We start from the raw sequence: 18623 nt of genomic DNA, 5'->3' as shown, positions 1-18623 counted from the left end.
TTTATTTATTTTCCTTCTTGTTTTGCTTTTTAGAGACAGGGTCTTGCTCCGTCACCCAGGCTGGAGTGCAGTGGCATGATCATGGCTCACTTCAGTGTCCAACTCCTGGGCTCAAGTGATCCTCCTGCCTTAGCCTTCCAAGTAATTGGGACTATAGGTGTATGCCACCATGCTCACCTAATTTTTATATTTTCTTAAGAGACAGGGTCTCATTATGTTGCCCAGGCTGGTCTTGAGCACCTGGCCTCAAGCAGTCCTCCTGGTTTGGCCTTCTAAATTGCTGGAATTACAGGTTTGAGCCATTCTATTCAGGCTTTACTTGGTCTTTAGGAAGGCCTTATATCTTTTTTTTTTTTTTTTTTTTTGACTGAGTCTTGCTGTGTTGCCCAGGCTGGAGTGCAGTGGCACAATCTCGGCTTACTGCAAGCTCCACCTCCCGAGTTCACACTATTCACCTGCCTCAGCCTCCTGAGTAGCTGGGACTACAGGTGCACGCCACCACGCCCGGTTAATTTTTTGTATTTTTAGTAGAGACGGGGTTTCACCGTGTTAGCCAGGATGGTCTTGATCTCCTGACCTCGTGATCCACCCGCCTCGGCTTCCCAAAGTGCTGGGATTACAGGTGTGAGCCGCCGCGCCTGACCAGGAACGTCTTATATCTTAAAGCTGGAATAAGCAAAAATTTTTTGTGTTAATAACAAGCAAAATAATTGGCATTGTCAATAGAAAGTCTAGGCCTGGCCAGGCACAGTGGCTTAACACCTATAATCCCAGCAATCTGGGAGGCTGAGATGGGTGTATTGCTTGAGCCCAGTAGTTCAAGACCAGCCTGGGCAACATAGTGAAACCCTGTCGCTACAGAGAATATAAAAATTAGCTGGGCGCGGTGGTGCATGTCTGTAGTCCCAGCTGCTTAGGAGGCTGAGGTGGGAGGATCACCTGAGTCCAGGGAGGTTGAATTTGTAGTGAGCCATTATGGCCCTGCACTCTAGCCTGGGCAACAGAGTGAGACCCTGTCTCAAAGAAAATGAAAGCCAGTCTAGGCCCTTGCAGTGATAAGGAACCTATCAGACCAGACATGGATGGATTTTCAGTTGAGAAGATGACAGTAGAGTTTACCCAAAGGCTACCTTAGTCATACCCCTCAATAAAAGAGGAATAGGGGAGAAGTAACTGAATGTTGGTTGGTTTTACCCATGTAAGCTGAGCTGAGGGTTGTGGGCCTGCCACTTTGTGGTTGGTTTATCCCTCTCTGGGCTACATAGGTGAATCAGCACTTAAAAGTAAACTGGGTCTTGCGAAGCTAGATGAACGTCTGTCATCTCTGTTTACAGACCTGTTACCCTCCAAATCTTCTGTGACCAAGATTTGCAGAGACCCACAGACTCCTGTACTGCAAACCAGACACCGTGCACGGCCTGTGACCTGCAAAAGTGCAGCAGAGCTGGAGGCTGAGGAGTTCGAGAAACTGCAACAGTAAGTCCCACTGGCAGTATCTGAGGAAGAGTTCCAAGAACCTGCCTACTTTATTTTCAGTTCTGTAAGGATGACAGTTGCTATTTTTCTTTCCGTGAAAATTTATGGCATTTGAGCAGTATGCTCTGCAGGCTACATCCCTGCCTTTATGATTTAAGGACTGTAGTGGGAATATGGAGATATCCTGGAGTATAAAGTGGTGAAAATTGAATCCAGGCTGGGTGTGGTGGCTCACACCTGTAATCCCAGTACTTTGGGAGGCCAAGGCAGGAGGATCACTTGAATCCAGGAGTTTGAGACCAGCCTGGGGCAACATGGTGAAATCACGTCTCTACAAAAAATACAAAAAAAATTAGCTGGGCGTGGTGGCACACATCTGTAGTCCCACCTACTACAGGGCAGCCTGAACCCAGGAGGACAATGCTTCAGTGAGCCAAGATCACGCCACTACGCTCTAGCCTGGGTGACAAAGCGAGACTGTCTCACACACACACACACACACCCCCCCCGCACAAAATCAAATCCAGAGGTTGGAGTAGAAGAACTTACTAGGATTTCAATTAAGGAGTGCCCTCTAAGGTTAGGTTAGGTAGATCCCACCCTTTTGTGACTCCTCAAGGTATTGTTACAGCTATTACTAGTGGAGGGAAATGGAAACTTAGTGTGGTTCATAGCATTGGAGTTTATTTCCTATATCCTTCTTCCATTCCTTTTTGTGCTTCTTTTGAGGAGGGGAGCTTCTTCTGTGAAATGAAGCCTCAATTCTTAAGTGGTAGGGATGTTAGGACTGTCTCATTTATTCTTTCTTCTAGAGGCAAAGATAATGTTGTGGAGAGTTGAAATTTTACTGTGTGTGATGGGTAATCATTTTTTCTTTTATTCTTTTATTATTATTAATTAATTAATTTATTTATTTTGAGATGGAGTTTTGCTCTTGTTGCCCAGGCTGGAGTGCATTGGTGCCTCTTAGCTCGCTGCAACCTCTGCCTCCCGAGTTCAAGAGATTCTCCTGCCTCAGCCTCCCTAGTAGCTGGGATTACAGGTGTGCGCCACCATGCCTGGCTAATTTTTGTATTTTTAGTAGAGATGGGGTTTCACTATGTTGGCCAGGCTGGTCTTGAACTCCTGATCTAAAGTAATCCGTCCGCCTTGGCTTCCCAAAGTGCTGGGATTACAGGCATGAGCCACTGTGCCCGGCCAATTGTTTTTCATTTTTATTTATTTTATTCTGTTGTCCAGTCAATGGGAGCATAATTTTAATGATTACTATTCTTTGTGGTTGGCTCACTTTGTTTGTGAATCTTTATTTTATTAAAATTTTTTTTGTGGTTTTTAAATTTTTACCTTACAGATACAAATTCAAAGCACGTGAACTTGATCCCAGAATACTTGAAGGTGGGCCCATCTTGCCCAAGAAACCACCTGTGAAACCACCCACTGAGCCTATTGGCTTTGATTTGGAAATTGAGAAAAGAATCCAGGAGCGAGAATCAAAGAAGAAATCAGAGGATGAACACTTTGAATTTCATTCCAGACCTTGCCCTACTAAGATTTTGGAAGATGTTGTGGTAAGGTTGAGGCTATGCGTGTTGGCAGAAGTGTCCTGCTCATGACTAAATATCCACCCATTCACACAAAAGTTTGGGTTGATATTATAAGCAGGGCATCATATTAGGAACTGCAGGTGATAAAGAGACTTATCAGAGGTGGATTTTGCTCTTAGTTAGCTCAAAGTCTGGTATGGGAGATAATATATGTGTGAATAATAGAAAATAGACAGAAGTGTTCTGAGAGAGATGACAGTTAAAATAGGAATTCAGAGGAGAAAATGGTTTCTTCCAGATAGAAAGTTCAGGGTGTGCTTTGTAGAGAGGCACCATTTGAGCTGAGCCTTGACAATATGTAGTAATAGTTATTGTCATTGGGTTGCTATTGTTATCATAATAGATGACAGTTTTACTATGTGCCAGGACTGCTCTAAGCCCTTTTCATATATTAGCCCATTAGTTTTGACAACAACCCCTTTCAGTGGGTTACTTTATCACCTGTTTCAGAGGAAGTAACCGAGGCACACAGAGGTTATGTGATATTCCTAGAGCACTCAGCTAGTACATGGTGGAGCAAGTAAGAGTTCAGACACTCTAGCTACAGAGTCTGTGATCCTAATACTTCCTTATATTGCCTCTCCATTATATGATAGAATTTTGACTTGCAGAAATGCAAATGGACTGGATTGGCAGAACATTCCAGGAAGTAGGAATTACATGATAAAAAGCCTGATAGTGGGAAACATGAAGCTTCTACTGGGAGCTGTTAGTGGGTCAGTTAAGCCGGAGAAAAGTTTATCAAGAGCCACTGGAAACTGTTTCAGAGAAGTGGGTTGTAGTTTGATAATACACTCACAACCACAATTTTAGAGAAAATGTGCAATCAGGAAGCAAGGCTACAGTCACAGAATAAGCAATGAAGTTAGGCACCTGCATAAATGCGAAAGCGGCTTTTAGTTACGTTTCAGTGCAGATGGGGACCTCACCCACCGCCAGTGGTTTGCATTGCTTGGATTGATGCAGGTCCAGGATTACTCTGGAAGCACTGTTTTCCTGTCTTCTTGCTTTTTGCTTGTTTTAGAGTCACCATGCTTTTGGGGAAACTGCACCAATGTATTACCTTTGACTGAGTACCTAGTTTTGTTTATTGTATTTTCTTAGCACTAAATCAGAAGCAACTTGAAGTTATATTTTCCAGGCTTTACAAAAGTCATGATTAGGCTTAGAAATGGTTCTTCTCCCTGATACCTACTTTTAATTGAGGGCTTTTTGCATGAGATCTCTCTTCTGTTCACAATGCTTTTTTTCCCCTGCCATGAAGCACATGTACTATATGCCAAACTCTGTTACAATAAACTTTTAAGAAATCTTCCCCCACCCAAGTAGTTAATCTCCAAGTTACAATAAACTTTTAAGAAATCTTCCCCCACCCAAGTAATTAATCTCCAAGGGCTGTGCCTTCTTTGTCTTTACCCATTGAGGAAACAGTGTTGTGAATACAACAAGAGAAAAGTAGGTTATATGCAAGCCTCAGAGTTCTAGAGCCAGAAGGGCTCAACGTTTAATTTTACATACTAGAAAATGGGGGCCCAGATAAGAGAAATTATTTCTTCAGGGTTTTTATAACACTTTTTTGGCACCTTGCTTTTGATTTTTTGTTTTGTTTTTTTGAGATGAAGTTTAGCTCTTCTTGTCGAGGCTGGAGTGCAATGGCGTGATCTTGGCTCACGGCAACCTCTGCCTCCTGAGTTTAAGTGATTCTCCTGCCTTAGCCTCCCGAGTAGTTGGGATTACAGGCGCACGCCACCACGCCCGGCTAATTTTTGTATTTATAGTAGAGATGGGGTTTCACCATGTTAACCAGGCTGATCTCTAACTCGTGACCTCAGGTGATCCACCTGCCTTGGCTTCCCAAAGTGCTGGGATTACAGGCGTGAGCCACTGTTCCTGGCCAGCACCTAGCTTTTAATAACATATTTTCCTCCAAGCTCCTAGCTTTTCCCCTTACGTAAGTTTTTATTTATATACCACTCTCTCAGTTTGTCCTATATCCTTGTATGTTACATACCAATATTATTATTTTAAAAATCAACTCACTTTGTGACCTAACGTAAATTTAAAGGGAACTTTTAAATAAATATATAAATGGAAAACCAGTACCTTTTGCCACAAATAACACAGCAATAATAGCTAATACTTATATAATGCTTATTATATGCCAAGTCTTTATTCTAAGCTCTTTACATTTATGTAATAATGCACTTAATTCTCACAACAACCCTATGAGGTAAGCACTGTGGGTACTTTATCAATCCATTTTAAAGTTAGGAAACATAGAGGTTAAATAACTTGCTCAAGATCACAAACTAGTGAGCGGCAGAACTAGCATATGAATCTTAGGTGATATGATTCCAGAGCCCATGCTGTTATATAAAAATAGAGGTTACCTTTTAAAATAGAAGGTTCTTAGGAAACATGTGCTTATTTAAAAAAAAAAAAAAGTCTACACCTCACCTAAGATCCTTTCTCATAGCATCAGTCACACCTGAACTACTGTGTTTTTTTTGTTTTTTTTGGTTTTTTTTGAGACAATGTCACTGTGTTGCCCAGGCTAGAGTGCAGAAGTGTAGTGATGTAATCTCGGCTCACTGCAACCTCTGCTTCCCAGGTTCAAGTGATTCTCATGCCTCAGCCTCCCGAGTAGCTGGGACTACAGGCACACCACCACTTTTGATTTGGGGTCCCGAGATTTATTTTCCTTTCACAGGGGAATGTAGCTTGCCCATGGAAACATTTAAAAGAGAGTAAGTTGACCAGACGTGGTGGCTTACACCTGTAATTCCAACACTTTGGGAGGCCAAGGTGGGCTGATCACCTGAGGTCAGGAGTTGGAGACCAGCCTGTCTAACATGGTGAAACCCCGTCTCTATTAAAAATACAAAAAAATTAACCGGGGCGTGGTGGTGGGCACCTGTACTCCTAGCTACTCGGGAGGCTGAGGCAGGAGAATTGCATGAACCCAGGAGGTGGAAGTTGCAGTGAGCTGAGATTACACTGCTGCACTCCAGCCTGGGCAACAGAGTGAGACTCTGTCTCAAAAAACAAAACAAAACAAAACAGAGTCTTCGAACTTCTAGTCTTGAACTTTTACAGCAGAATTTAAGAGCCCACTTTCCAGAGCCTGATGCAGCTTATCTGTCTGATGCTGTTGTTCCCCATCCATGTCCCCCCAGTGCTGAAGCTGTTTCGTGTGTCCTTGCAGTGTTTCCTGTGCACTTCTACTTGTGGTTGATAAGTGGCAAGGGGACAATAAGTAGGGTTGATAAAAGATGGGCTTGGGCAACAGTGGGCCCAAGTGAGGCAGAAATGAGAAAACGGCTCCTGGGGCAGAGGTGGAGTGACAAAGCCTTGAGCACGAGGGTGTGAAATGTGAACTTAGTACTGACTATTGGGCAGCCGGGGCACCACGGAGGTGGATGTGGTGTCAGTGAGGCCAGTGAGTAATTTTAGCAGAGATACTTTAGGGATGACTTGGGGAGGCCAGCAGTCTTTTTTTAAATATATATACTTCCCAAAATAACATTGCTTCAGAGTAGTTTCCTAACTGCCCTGGGACAGGCATGAGATCCTGTTCCAGGGTACCTGGGGGGCATATCCTGTCTTAGGGAGAAGTATTCACCTCAGTATACCCATCGCCAGTCCTGGCTGCTTTTCCTAAATGCATCATCTGTCCACCAACATTGGCCCATTCTAACCACGTATCACCTCTTTAGAGATACCTTCCCCTTCATTGAGGGAGCATCCCTCTAATAACCATTAGCTCTATATTCTGCTGGGTTTCTTTAGAGCACTTGTGAAAATTTGGAAGTATTTGATTTGTTACTTCTTCATTGTCTCTTTCCTCCATTAGAATGTGAGCTCCCTGAGAACAGGGACCATGTATATCTATATTATTCACTCTGTATCCCCAGTCCCTAGCATAGTGACCACCACAGTACAAGAACTCTGATATCGGATAACTGAGTGAGTAATAGTACAAGCTGACATGCACCAGCCTGTGTTTCTAATTTGTGTTAGACATTAGGAATTCAAAGATGATACAAGGCACTGCCCTTGTCCTCAAAGCTTTCATAGTCTGGTAGAGCAGATAGATGTGTAAATGAGTAAATACGGTAGTATTAACCAACATATGTTCATTGAACAGATACTACTGGGTCTTCTAGTAGGTAATATGGGAAGACAAAAGAATGCAAATGACAATATTCCAGTCCTCAAGGAGCTTATAATTTAAAAAACTTAAAACAGCAATAAAAAAAAAAAGAAAAGAAACCTTCTCTGTTTCTGGAAACCCAGTTTTCTTTTCATTATTTCTAATTGAACTCCTAGTTAACTTTGATGTGAGGGAAGATGGGATGTGAGTGGATAGTTGCTGCAAAGACAATTTTCATAAATCATTTTTTCCTTTCCCCCAGCTAATTAAGAGATTGAGCTCACTCTTAAATATCTCCTTCATGGCCTACTTTTTAGAGGTTTCCATTGCTTCTCTTTAAAATGCAGACATTTCTGTTGGGTGAATGCAGAGAGAGGGAATTATTTTAGAACTAAATGAATCCTCGATTGCTTATTTCAATTACTTTATTTTATTAAAAAACCCTGAGGCCTAGAAGTGTGTCTGATGTGTTCAAGGTTACACAGATTGGAAGCAGAGCTGGACTGGAACAGACAGACCCATGGCTCCTTGCTCACTGTTTGTCTCTCTTCCACTTGCCCCTGGTGCATTCAAGCAAGATGCTAGTGTCCACATGTCTATAGAAGAGCAGATTTTTTTGTTGTTGCTGTTTTATGGTAAACATCATTTGACAACCCATTTCTTGGAGTTTTGTCACTCTGAATACAAGAGCTACTATACTGGATTTCGCTATGCTAATGATTCTAGTGATTTTCTAAAGAATCACTATGCTAATGATTCTTTAGAAAACATATAAGAAATTTCACAGCAGAATGAGCATTCCCAGTGGTCACCTTGAGAGACTGTAAATCCCTTCTGATGATTGTGATACTGCACAAAGCATTTTGGAAAAGCCATGCATCTTGAATCCTGAGATAAGCCTTTTGGATCCCTCCCAGGGTGACAAATCTTCACGTGTATTTGAAACTTTATTTTGCTTTTAGAATCTAGTCTAAGGTTATTTGGAACTAAAACTTCTGAGTAGTCCAAGATAATAGAGGTGGAAACTATTTGTTAAATGAATAGTAAAGATTGAGCAACTATCTCTCATGGTCCAGAAAGTGCCTTTGAAAGCCACTCCAAGAAAGACATTCCAAACATGTTTCGAACGGTTGCAGCATTGTTGGGATTAAGGAGAAGGCTCCCAAGGTATCCTCCTAGAGTCCAAGGTATAAATTCTATTACTCATGTGTTCATTCATTCTTACTGCATTCATTCAACAAACATTTACTGAATGCTTTATACTTGCCAAGGTCTATGTTAGGTACTTGGGACTGATGGAATAAAATAGTCTCCATCCTCGAAGCACTCAGGCTAGCAGGGGGAAATGAACATCTAAATAAATAAGTGCAATTAAGTTTTGTATGGACTGGGATGAAACCATATACAGTGGGATAAAGGGGTCAGTTCTGTAGGTCCTGGGAGTGGAGAGATCTATTGAAAGGCTTTATAAAAGAGGAAAGGCTTTATAAAAGTGGAGGCTTGAAAAGATGAGTTGGGTGCTTTCAAGCAGCTGGGGCATTTCAGACAGAGAAAGCACAAGCAAAGGTAATGAGACAGGAACCATTTGGGGAGAGACCAGTAGTTCTTTGTGGTTGGAACGTGTTGTGTAACGTGTTGTGTAACGTGTTGTGTGTGAGAAGTAAGGCAGGAGAGTCAGGAGGGTACCAGATTAATGCTACTACTAAGGAGGCCATGAAGGAGATACTTATGAGTGAGATTCAAGCAAGTGCCTTGTGTTTCATGGCAAGGAATTTGTTATGCTGTTGTAGGTAGGCAATAGGAGCCATTAAAGAATTAATGTTTGTCTGTTTGTTTGTTTTGAGACAGAGTCTCGCTCTGTCGCCCAGGCTGGAGTGCAGTGGCATGATCTTGGCTCACTGCAAGCTCCACCTCCTGGGTTAACACCATTCTCCTGCCTCAGCCTCCCGAGTAGCTGGGACTACAGGCACTCACCACCACACCTGGCTAATTTTTTTGTATTTTTAATAGAGACGGGGTTTCACCGTGTTAGCCAGGATGGTCTTGATCTCCTGACCTCGTGATCCACCCGCCTCGGCCTCCCAAAGTGCTGGGATTACAGACGTGAGCCACCGCGACTGGCCCGAAGAATTTTAAGTCAGAAAGTGATGTGATCAAATATGTTTTAGAGTAATAATTTGGACTATATGTAGACAATGAATTGGAAGAATGAGTTGCGGAACTGAAAGGCTATTAGGAGACTAGCAGAATGGCACAGGCAGTAGTTGATGTAGGTCTGGCAGTGAAACTTTAGGGAAGAGCAGAATAGAGAGCTGATGAAGGCAGGATGTGAACATGAGTGTAACAAGAAATTACTGAGGTTTTGTTTTGTTCTTAATCGATCTGGCCATACACTTCATTCAAAACAGCAGCCAAGAGATAGCATTTTGCAGTTAGGATTAATTGCCAGATTTGTGATGGAATATCAATTCTGAGCGAATTAAAAAATGCTATAGAACAACTCTCTAAAATGTATTAGTTTTAAATTATGCACATAATATGATACATGTCATTTATTCCACAACGATTTGAAATGTTAGCAGTGTTTTAAAATCATTAAGGAAAAATCTTCAGAGTAGTTGAATGTGTTGGAATTATGAGATATAAGGCTGAGTACAGTGGTTCACATCTGTAATCCTCACACTTTGGGAGGCCAAGGCGGGAGATTGCTTGAGGCCAGGAATTTGAGACCCATCTCTACAAAATATAATTAGCCGGGCATAGTGGTGAGCACCTGTAGTCCCAGCTACTCAGGAGGCTGAGGTGGGAGGATGGCTTGAGCCCAGGAGGCAGAAGTTACGGTGAACTGAGATTGCCCCATTGCACTCCAGGCTGGGCAACGGGGTGAGACTCTGTCTCAAAACAAACAAACAAATAAAAGGATTATGAGATGCATAAAATTAAATTTCTCTCTTAATTCACCCTCAAAGAGATATGAGAGTTGACAATTTGGTGTTCTTTCCAGTTTGGTGTTCTTTTATTTTCTGTGCTTAGATTAATTATATTTTAAAAACTCAAAAATATCATTCTAGGCCAGGTGCAGTGGCTCACACCTATAATCCCAGTGCTTTGCGAGACCAAGGCAGGAAGACTGCCTGAGCCCAGGAGTTTGAGACCAGCCTGGGCAACATAGTGAGACCCTGTCTCTGCCCAAAGGGGGAAAAAAGGATTTAATCTTCTCATACAGCTTAGTGGAGATCGTTTTGTGATATCTAATTGAGTTGCTTACTCCTTTCAGGGTGTTCCTGAAAAGAGGGTACTTCCAATCACTGTCCCCAAGTCACCAGCCTTTGCATTGAAGAACAGAATTCGAATGCCCACCAAAGAAGATGAGGTGATTCCCTGGGAGCAGGGGGGTTCTTTTTCCTTTATATAGTCAGTCAGTCTAAGCCTTATCATTTATTAATCTTAATGGAGTTCAAAGGCATCCATTCTTTTCTGGACTTGTCTTTAAGAATGGATATGAACATTTGTTCATTTTTTTTGTTCCTCCAAGAACAAAGTAATTGGTAAGGGTATGAATTTTCTGCTCTTAGTGATAACTAGTTACAATTTATGGAAACAGTAAGGAGAAGTTAAGCATTGGAGGCTTGTCTGCTGTAGCACTGAAAATCAGCTGCTCTTTGTAACATGGATCAAAAGTTGCACTTTATTTTGCCTTAGATTGTCACTATTCAGTGAGGGATTTTGAAAATTCATACTAAGCAATTACATCCACCTTGTCCTATTTCCATTAACCCAGGAGTTGCAAACGTGACCATGGTGATGGTTTATGGAATTGTAATATATAAACTGTCATTGATCAGGCCAGTTTCTTGTTACAGCTCCATTTTATCTATAAATATCCAGAGTTAGGGTAATTTTATAGCAGATTGCAAGCATAAGCCTTTTTATAGGTTCATTTGAAACTAAAATACGCAGTAATCTTGTGTTACCAGCTTGAACCCAAACAACGTGGTCCTATTCTGGGTTTGGCAACCATTAAGTCCCAGTCACATGTTTTAATGAAGTCTAGAGGCTGGGTCAAAGGGACTAAAATATATGCTTGGTTGGGACCTATCTTCTGACGTTCATTTTATCCATAATGTTAGATCTTATTTAGTTTTTACAACATTCCTGTGGAATGTTTTAAGAGTAATTGTGTTAGCCCTTGGTGGTAGATGACTTACCTAAGTCATTATCCTTCTTGGATAGAAAAGGAAGCTAAGACACCTAAGAGGCTCAGTGATTTGTTTTAACTAATGCCACATGTTAGTATAATGTCTTCTGACTCCACATTCTGGGGAAGTTAAGAGTGAGGAGTCTTATTTCTAAACTGCAATTTTTTCCCTTAGGAAGAGGACGAACCAGTCTTGATAAAAGCTCAACCTGTGCCACATTATGGGGTGCCTTTTAAGCCCCAAATCCCAGAGGCAAGAACTGTGGAAATATGCCCTTTCTCCTTTGATTCTCGAGACAAAGAGCGTCAGTTACAGAAGGAGAAGAAAATAAAAGAACTGCAGAAAGGGGAGGTAGGTGTTTCCATTTCTGCAAGTAGTATAATACTGTTCTTTGATCCCTCAAAGATAGTTCTTTCTATAGTACTTTTAGCTATAAAATCACTGACTTTTGATCGTTCTAAGAACCCTATAAAATATAAATGGGACAAGTAATTTAAATAATCCTTCTGGCACAAGGAGGTTAAGTGACTTGCCTCTGATCACACTGCTTGAACCCATTATTCTTTTCTCCTAGACCATGCTGCTTTGAAAACTGATTGTCCTTCCTTATTTTTCAGATTCATCCAGATATTCTGGAGCAGCTATTGCTTTCCAGCTAGTCTTTATCTTAAATCTCATGTTTTCTTTTCTGTTAGGTGCCCAAGTTCAAGGCACTTCCCTTGCCTCATTTTGACACCATTAATCTGCCAGAGAAGAAGGTAAAGAATGTGACCCAGATTGAACCGTTCTGCTTGGAGACTGACAGAAGAGGTGCTCTGAAGGCACAAACTTGGAAGCACCAGGTAGGGGATGGGGAGAGCAGCCAAAATGTTAATTGCTTGGTTGATTGATTGGACAGGCAGACTCACCACACTGAAATCACCTGGGTTGACATACTAGATTGTTTCAGGGGCTCTCACTGTAAATCAGAGGTCAGTACATTATTTCTGTAAAGGGCCAGATAGGAAATATTTTAGGTTTTGAAGATTACATAAGGTCTCTCACGTTTTTTTTTTTTTTTGTGTGTGTGTGTGTGTGTGTGTGTATGCACACATTTTTGTTGTTGTTTTTTGAAACGGAGTCTTGCTCTGTTGCCCAGGCTGGAGTACAGTGGCACGATCTAGGCTCACTGCAAGCTCCGCCTCCTGGGTTCACGCCAGTCTCCTGCCTCAGCCTCCTGAGTAGCTGGGACTACAGGCGCCCACCACCACGCCTGGCTAATTTTTTTGTATTTTTAGTAGAGATAGGGTTTCACCATGTTAGCCAGGATGGTCTCAATTTCCTGACCTCGTGATCTGCCTGCCTTGGCCTCCCAAAGTGCTGGGATTACAGATGTGAGCCACCGCGCCTGCCACGTTTTCAACTCTTTTTTTATTTGTTTGTTTTGAGACAGTCTCGTTCTGTCACCCAGGCTGGAGTGCAGTGGTGCGATCTCAGCTCACTGCAACCTCCGTCTCCCAGGTTCAAGTGATTCTGCCACCTAAGCCTCCCAAGTAGCTGGGATTACAGGCGCGTGCCACCACACCTGGCTAATTTTTGTATTTTTAGTAGAGACAGGGTTTTGCCATGTTGACCAGGCTGGTCTCCAACTCCTGATCTCAAGTGATCTGCCCGCCTTGTCCTCCCAAAGTGCTGAGAGTACAAACGTGAGCCACTGTGCCCAGCCAACTCTTTAAAAATATAAAAAACATTCTTAGCTCAAGGGCTGTCCTAAAACAGGTTGCGAGCTGGATCTGGCCTGTAGGCCAGAGTTTGCTGACCCCTGCTTCAAGTGATCACCTGGGAACGTCCCTGCTCCAAGTGATCACCCGGGGAATGTGGGAACCGACCGGCTTTTCTGGAGTCGGGAGTCTCTTTAAGATCTTATCTATTTCATCTATTAGACTCATTCATTGTGTTTATTTCTTTCTGTTGGTGCACTGGTAAGAAACAGTAAGGGAGAATAGTTGTCAATGTACAATGCTGTTTTCTCAGCATGATGTGTTATTTGCTCTTTATAAATGACAGGTGATTTAAAACAATTAATTGGTTATTTGCTGATTTAATTGGGATTTAATTCTACCCGGCTGGAAAAAGTTTCCCCTGAATTTCTAAGTTTATTGGGATTTTTACGTCATCATTAATCCTGGACTCTTTCCAAAAGGAGCTCTAGGCTGTGGTTGGTTTGTAGGAATTACCCCTCCTGAAGCCCGAGAGATGTAATGGCTTTCATGACTGAAAGCTGGTCCCCTGTTGGTGTGGTTCTCTAGGAACCTTAGGACTGTTGCCTTGGAAATAGTGAATTTCCCCTTCTCAATGACCAAGACACAGAATGTTTGTGTAGGGCATTTTCTGCAAATAACAATAACAAAAACTATTGTTTTAAAAAGCTTTTCAGAAATATAAAAGTAGAGTGAATAGTATAATGAATTTTCATGAACCCATCACCTGGTTCTATAATGATCAAAACATGAAAAGTCTTATTTCATCCCTACTTCTACCCACTTATCCCTACGCTGGATACTTCTACCTGTATAAGATTACTTTGAAACAAATTCTATGTAACATCCCTTTTCATCCAAAAATACTTCAGTGTATATATTTAAAATATAAGGACTTATAACCACAATAATATTCTCACATTTAAAAAGATTAAAAGTAATCAAATATCTGCACATTTCTCATTATTTTTTAAACAGTTGAATTGTTAAAATCAATATCCATATATAGGTCTACATAGTGTCTTTGTTTGCTAAATCTCTGAATCTTCTTTCAATCTGTAGGCACCTCTCTTTGCATTTTATTTGTTGAATAAACTGGATTGTTTGTACTGTAAATTTTCCACAATCTGGATTTTGCTGATTGCATTCCCACACAGTTGTTTAACATGTTCCTCTGTTGCTTGTATTTCCTATAAATGAGTAGTAAGATCTAGAGGCTTGATTCAATTCTGGTTAGATTTTTTTTTGGAGGTGGGAAAAATACTTTATAGGTGATACTGTATAGTTCCTAATGAATCATGTGTGAAGGCAGAAAATGTCTAGTTGTTTATTTTCCTGATGTCTGGTCTTAAAAGTAACTTTAAAACTTTTTATTTTTTTAATTGACAAATAATAGTTGTACATATTCTTGGGATACATAGTGATGTTTCAATACATATAATGTGTAATGATCTGATCAGGGTCATTAGCATGTCAAGAATCTCAAGCATTTATCATTTCTTTGTGTTGGGAATCTTTTTTTTTTTATTTAAAAGTAAACTTCAATGTTGAAAATGCAAACTTAGGAATCTTAAAAGTATCTTAAAAATACTTTCTAGTTCTCAGTGAGTTCAAATGTTGTCAGACTGATCTGTTCATTATAAAGTTTGTGTGAGAGATTTTTACTAGGGTTTATATTAAATCTGCTATTTTTATTGATGAAACAGTTCAGACATTAGAACTTAAGTTATTGAGGTAGTGGTCATAGAAAGTTGAGGCATTGCTCATCTGACCGACTTTCTCTCTAATAGCTGGAAGAAGAACTGAGACAGCAGAAAGAAGCAACTTGCTTCAAGGCTCGTCCAAACACCGTCATCTCTCAGGAGCCCTTTGTTCCCAAAAAAGAGAAGAAATCAGTTGCTGGTAGTATTATATGTACTCTGATGGGATTGGGGCAGAATTGTCAGACTTCCCAGTGGGATGCTGGGATTCAGTGTGTCGGTACAATGCTGTGTCAACTAGAAGCATTTGACTTTAGCAGATGGTAGCTTTTCTTCCCCTAGACCCAGTTTTTTGCCTTTATTGAACCCAGCAGCTATGTTGAGTTGCAGGATGTATTAGGGCCAGATTCATTTAACATGAACCTTGGCAGAAGCAGCTGGCATTTCAACAGCAATGATAGGTTTTCCCCACCCATAGAGAAACAAGTAAATGAGGGAGGGAGAGCCAATATGGCTTTCTGGAATTCACCCTGAAGCAAATTTTAGATATAAAACATTTGATTCCTTAAACACTGGGTAGTGTGCTAGAATATTGGGATTCCACCGGGTGTGGTGGCTCATGCCTGTAGTCCTAGCACTTTGGGAGGCCCAGGCGGGAGGATCACTTGAGCCCAGGGATTTGAGACCAGCATGGGCAACATAGCAAGACCCCATCTCTTTTTCAAAAAAATCATTACAAAAAGGGACAAAAAGAATATTGGGCTCTTTCTCCTATGTCTGCCTCAAAATCAATCACTATGTAGTTTTGTGCAAGTTACTTTATCTCTTTGCTTGTTTCCCAATTACACTAGATGATTTCCAGGGGCCCTTTGAAGTCTTAAAATTCTAAAACTTTTTGTATGTGGTTTGCTCTACCTTTCTCCCAGTGGGGCTTGTTTAGAGCACAGTCTTCTTGTTAGTGTGCATGTCTGTGCCACTTGCTCATTTCAGGGGGTGTAGGTTTATGCAAGTCCTGCTTGTGCACCAATATTTTTTCTGTTTCTGTACTTAGAGGGCCTTTCTGGTTCTCTAGTTCAGGAACCTTTTCAGCTGGCTACTGAGAAGAGAGCCAAGGAGCGGCAGGAGCTGGAGAAGAGAATGGCTGAGGTAGAAGCCCAGAAAGCCCAGCAGTTGGAGGAGGCCAGACAACAGGAGGAAGAGCAGAAAAAGGAGGAGCTGGCCAGGCTACGGAGAGAACTGGTAACTGGGAGCATGAGCACTGACAAACACAGACATGCCTCTGTTTTATTTTACCTGTACCTTACCTTGTTCCAGACAGGATCTAAGGTAGCCCGCAAGGCTGTACCAAAGACAATGAGTGAAGGGGGAACTGCACAAACTGAGGGTGGTGATGAAGTTGAGTTGTGAATGAAGCTAACGTAGGAGCTGTAATTTTGGCTCTTTTTAGGAACCAACCTGTCAGTTACAAAACTCACAGTGTTCATGAGACATAAGACAATTGTTCAAAAAATACATTTATCCCTTTGATAGTGAATTTTTAGACAGAATTTCTTCCAGAAGTTTTCATAACGAGGACAACATGTGGTATAACCATGTACAGTGATGTCTTTCCTAGGACTGTTTTTTATTTATTTGTTTATTTTATTTATGTAACTTATAATTTCCTCTGGGGTTAAGAAGCACCGCTGAGTTTTGTAATTAGACAAGAATACATAGGGAAGGACATGGGAATTAAATGGCAATTGTATTTTTGTTTTAATACTTGGCCCAAACTCCTTGGAGTTACAGTGTTCATCGCTCCAGGTAGTCCTCCACTAACATAATTATTTAGATATTGGTTGTCCAAAAAGAAGCCTGAACTCCGCATTAAGGACGACTCTGTTAGGAGGGCAGCAAGTTGTGTTAACTGTGTTAATGAGGAAGCAGAGAGTTTTAGATGGAACTTCATACGATAAATAAAAAAAGAAAGGGTCATGGGGAGATATTGGTAAAAGGTTACTTAGTTACAGTTAGATGGGAGGAGTAAATTTCAAGAGAGCTATCATATAACAAGGTGACTGTAATTAATGATATATTGTATTCTTGAAAAATGTAAAGAAAGTAGATGTTGTGTGCTCACACTACAATGTTAATTAGCATCTTGCTAATTAACATAATGCATTATCTCACATAGTAACCATTCCATAATGTATGTCTGCTTAAAAATATCAGCAGTACACAATAAAAATATACAGTGTTATCTGTCAATTAAAAAGAAAGAAGGCCAGGAATAGTGGCTCACACCTGTAATCCCAGCACTTTGGGAGGCCCAGGCGGGTGGATCACTTGAGGTCAGGAGTTGAAGACCAGCCTGGCCAACATGGCGAAACTCGGACTCTACTAAAAATAAAAAAATTAGCCGGGCGTGGTGGCGCGCACCTGTAATCCCAGCTCCTCGGGAGGCTGAGGCAGGAGAATTGCTTGAACCTGGGAGGTGGAGGTTGCAGTAAGCCAGTCGCTCCACTGCAGTCCAGCTTGGGGGCGACAGAGCGAGACTGTCTCAAAAAAAAAAAAAAAAAGAAAAGAAAAAAAGAAATGTGTAAGTTGTTGAGGTTTTGTCTGAAAGTGCTGTACTACGGCTGGGTGTGGCAGCTTACACCTGTAATTCTTACACTCTGGGAGGCCAAGGTGGGAGGATTGCATGAGCCCAGGAGTTCAAGAAAAGCTTGGGCAACATAGCAAGGTCCCATCTGTATTTTAAATAAATAAATAAAATGCTAGGCTAGCAGTTGAAACAGCTATTGGCATAGGTGATTATGCCCATAGGAAGGTTCCACGGACACACTATTCAGGAGACTGGCCTCTTGGCAAAATCTAGACTACCATTTGCTGAGTGAATGAGAAAATAGTATAATCCCCACTCTATATACACTCATACAATCAGCTTTTTTTTTTCTGGCCTCAACTTTGATTTTTCTTTAGCACTTGGTACCTGCCTCTTGTGTTTGTCCCCATTATAGAACTGTTTCTTGCAGCAACTCTCAACATAGTGGATGGCAACATTCTAAAGCACGATTCAGTCAATGCTGGTTAACTCTGTACTAATCTGGCTTGATTTAGGATTGATTTTAGACTACCCTAAAGGATGGATGGGACCATGCCTTCTTTAGCCACCCTTCCTGGTATGGATGTTGTGTTTTATTTTGTTTTTTTCCCCAGGATTCAGTCTTTTGATGAATATTTAGTCTGTAAACTTAAGACTGTACTCTGGGAAATTCTTAGCTTGTAACTTCTCTGCTATACTTGAGTACAGCCCTATTATACCCTAGTAGATCACACAGGACATAGGTTTGACATTCTGTAGTGAAAGCTGAGGGACTTGAGGAGACTGCATGGCCTGAAGGAAAGCTGGGGAACCCTATGGAGACCTGAATAGAAACTGGGCTCCAGAGCACCTGCACTTTTCCGTCATACTGTGCTGCCCCCCAGGCCCCACTCCCCACACCTTAAACTAGTGACTGGTATCTATACAGCTCTACAACATTTTCTCAAAAAGAAAAAAATAAAAGCAATTGTAAGCATAGTTCTCTGGGCCGGGCGCGGTGGCTCAAGCCTGTAATCCCAGCACTTGGGGAGGCCGAGACGGGCGGATCACGAGGTCAGGAGATCGAGTCCATCGGCTAACACGGTGAAACCCCGTCTCTACTAAAAAATACAAAAAAAACTAGCCGGGCGAGGTGGCGGGCGCCTGTAGTCCCAGCTACTCGGGCGGC

The 18623-nt window shown here is 41.6% G+C and overlaps 1 protein-coding gene across 1 annotated transcript in view; it reads left to right on the top strand.

Moving 5' to 3' along the window:
* Positions 1 to 18623, top strand: part of TPX2 (TPX2, microtubule-associated) — a 61978-nt gene that overhangs the window by 42282 nt on the left and 1073 nt on the right. Inside the window, exons 11-17 of the mRNA XM_011979802.1 lie at positions 1335 to 1476; positions 2828 to 3044; positions 10511 to 10606; positions 11607 to 11783; positions 12128 to 12274; positions 14962 to 15073; positions 15923 to 16110. Coding sequence (XP_011835192.1) covers positions 1335 to 1476; positions 2828 to 3044; positions 10511 to 10606; positions 11607 to 11783; positions 12128 to 12274; positions 14962 to 15073; positions 15923 to 16110 — 1079 coding nt within the window. The remainder of the gene's footprint in view (positions 1 to 1334; positions 1477 to 2827; positions 3045 to 10510; positions 10607 to 11606; positions 11784 to 12127; positions 12275 to 14961; positions 15074 to 15922; positions 16111 to 18623) is intronic.

Source organism: Mandrillus leucophaeus, unplaced genomic scaffold (assembly GCF_000951045.1).
Source record: "Mandrillus leucophaeus isolate KB7577 unplaced genomic scaffold, Mleu.le_1.0 Scaffold206, whole genome shotgun sequence".
NCBI lineage: Eukaryota > Metazoa > Chordata > Mammalia > Primates > Cercopithecidae > Mandrillus > Mandrillus leucophaeus.
The sequence above is the reverse complement of the archived record's forward strand: the minus strand, read 5'-3'. Positions and strand labels throughout refer to the sequence as shown.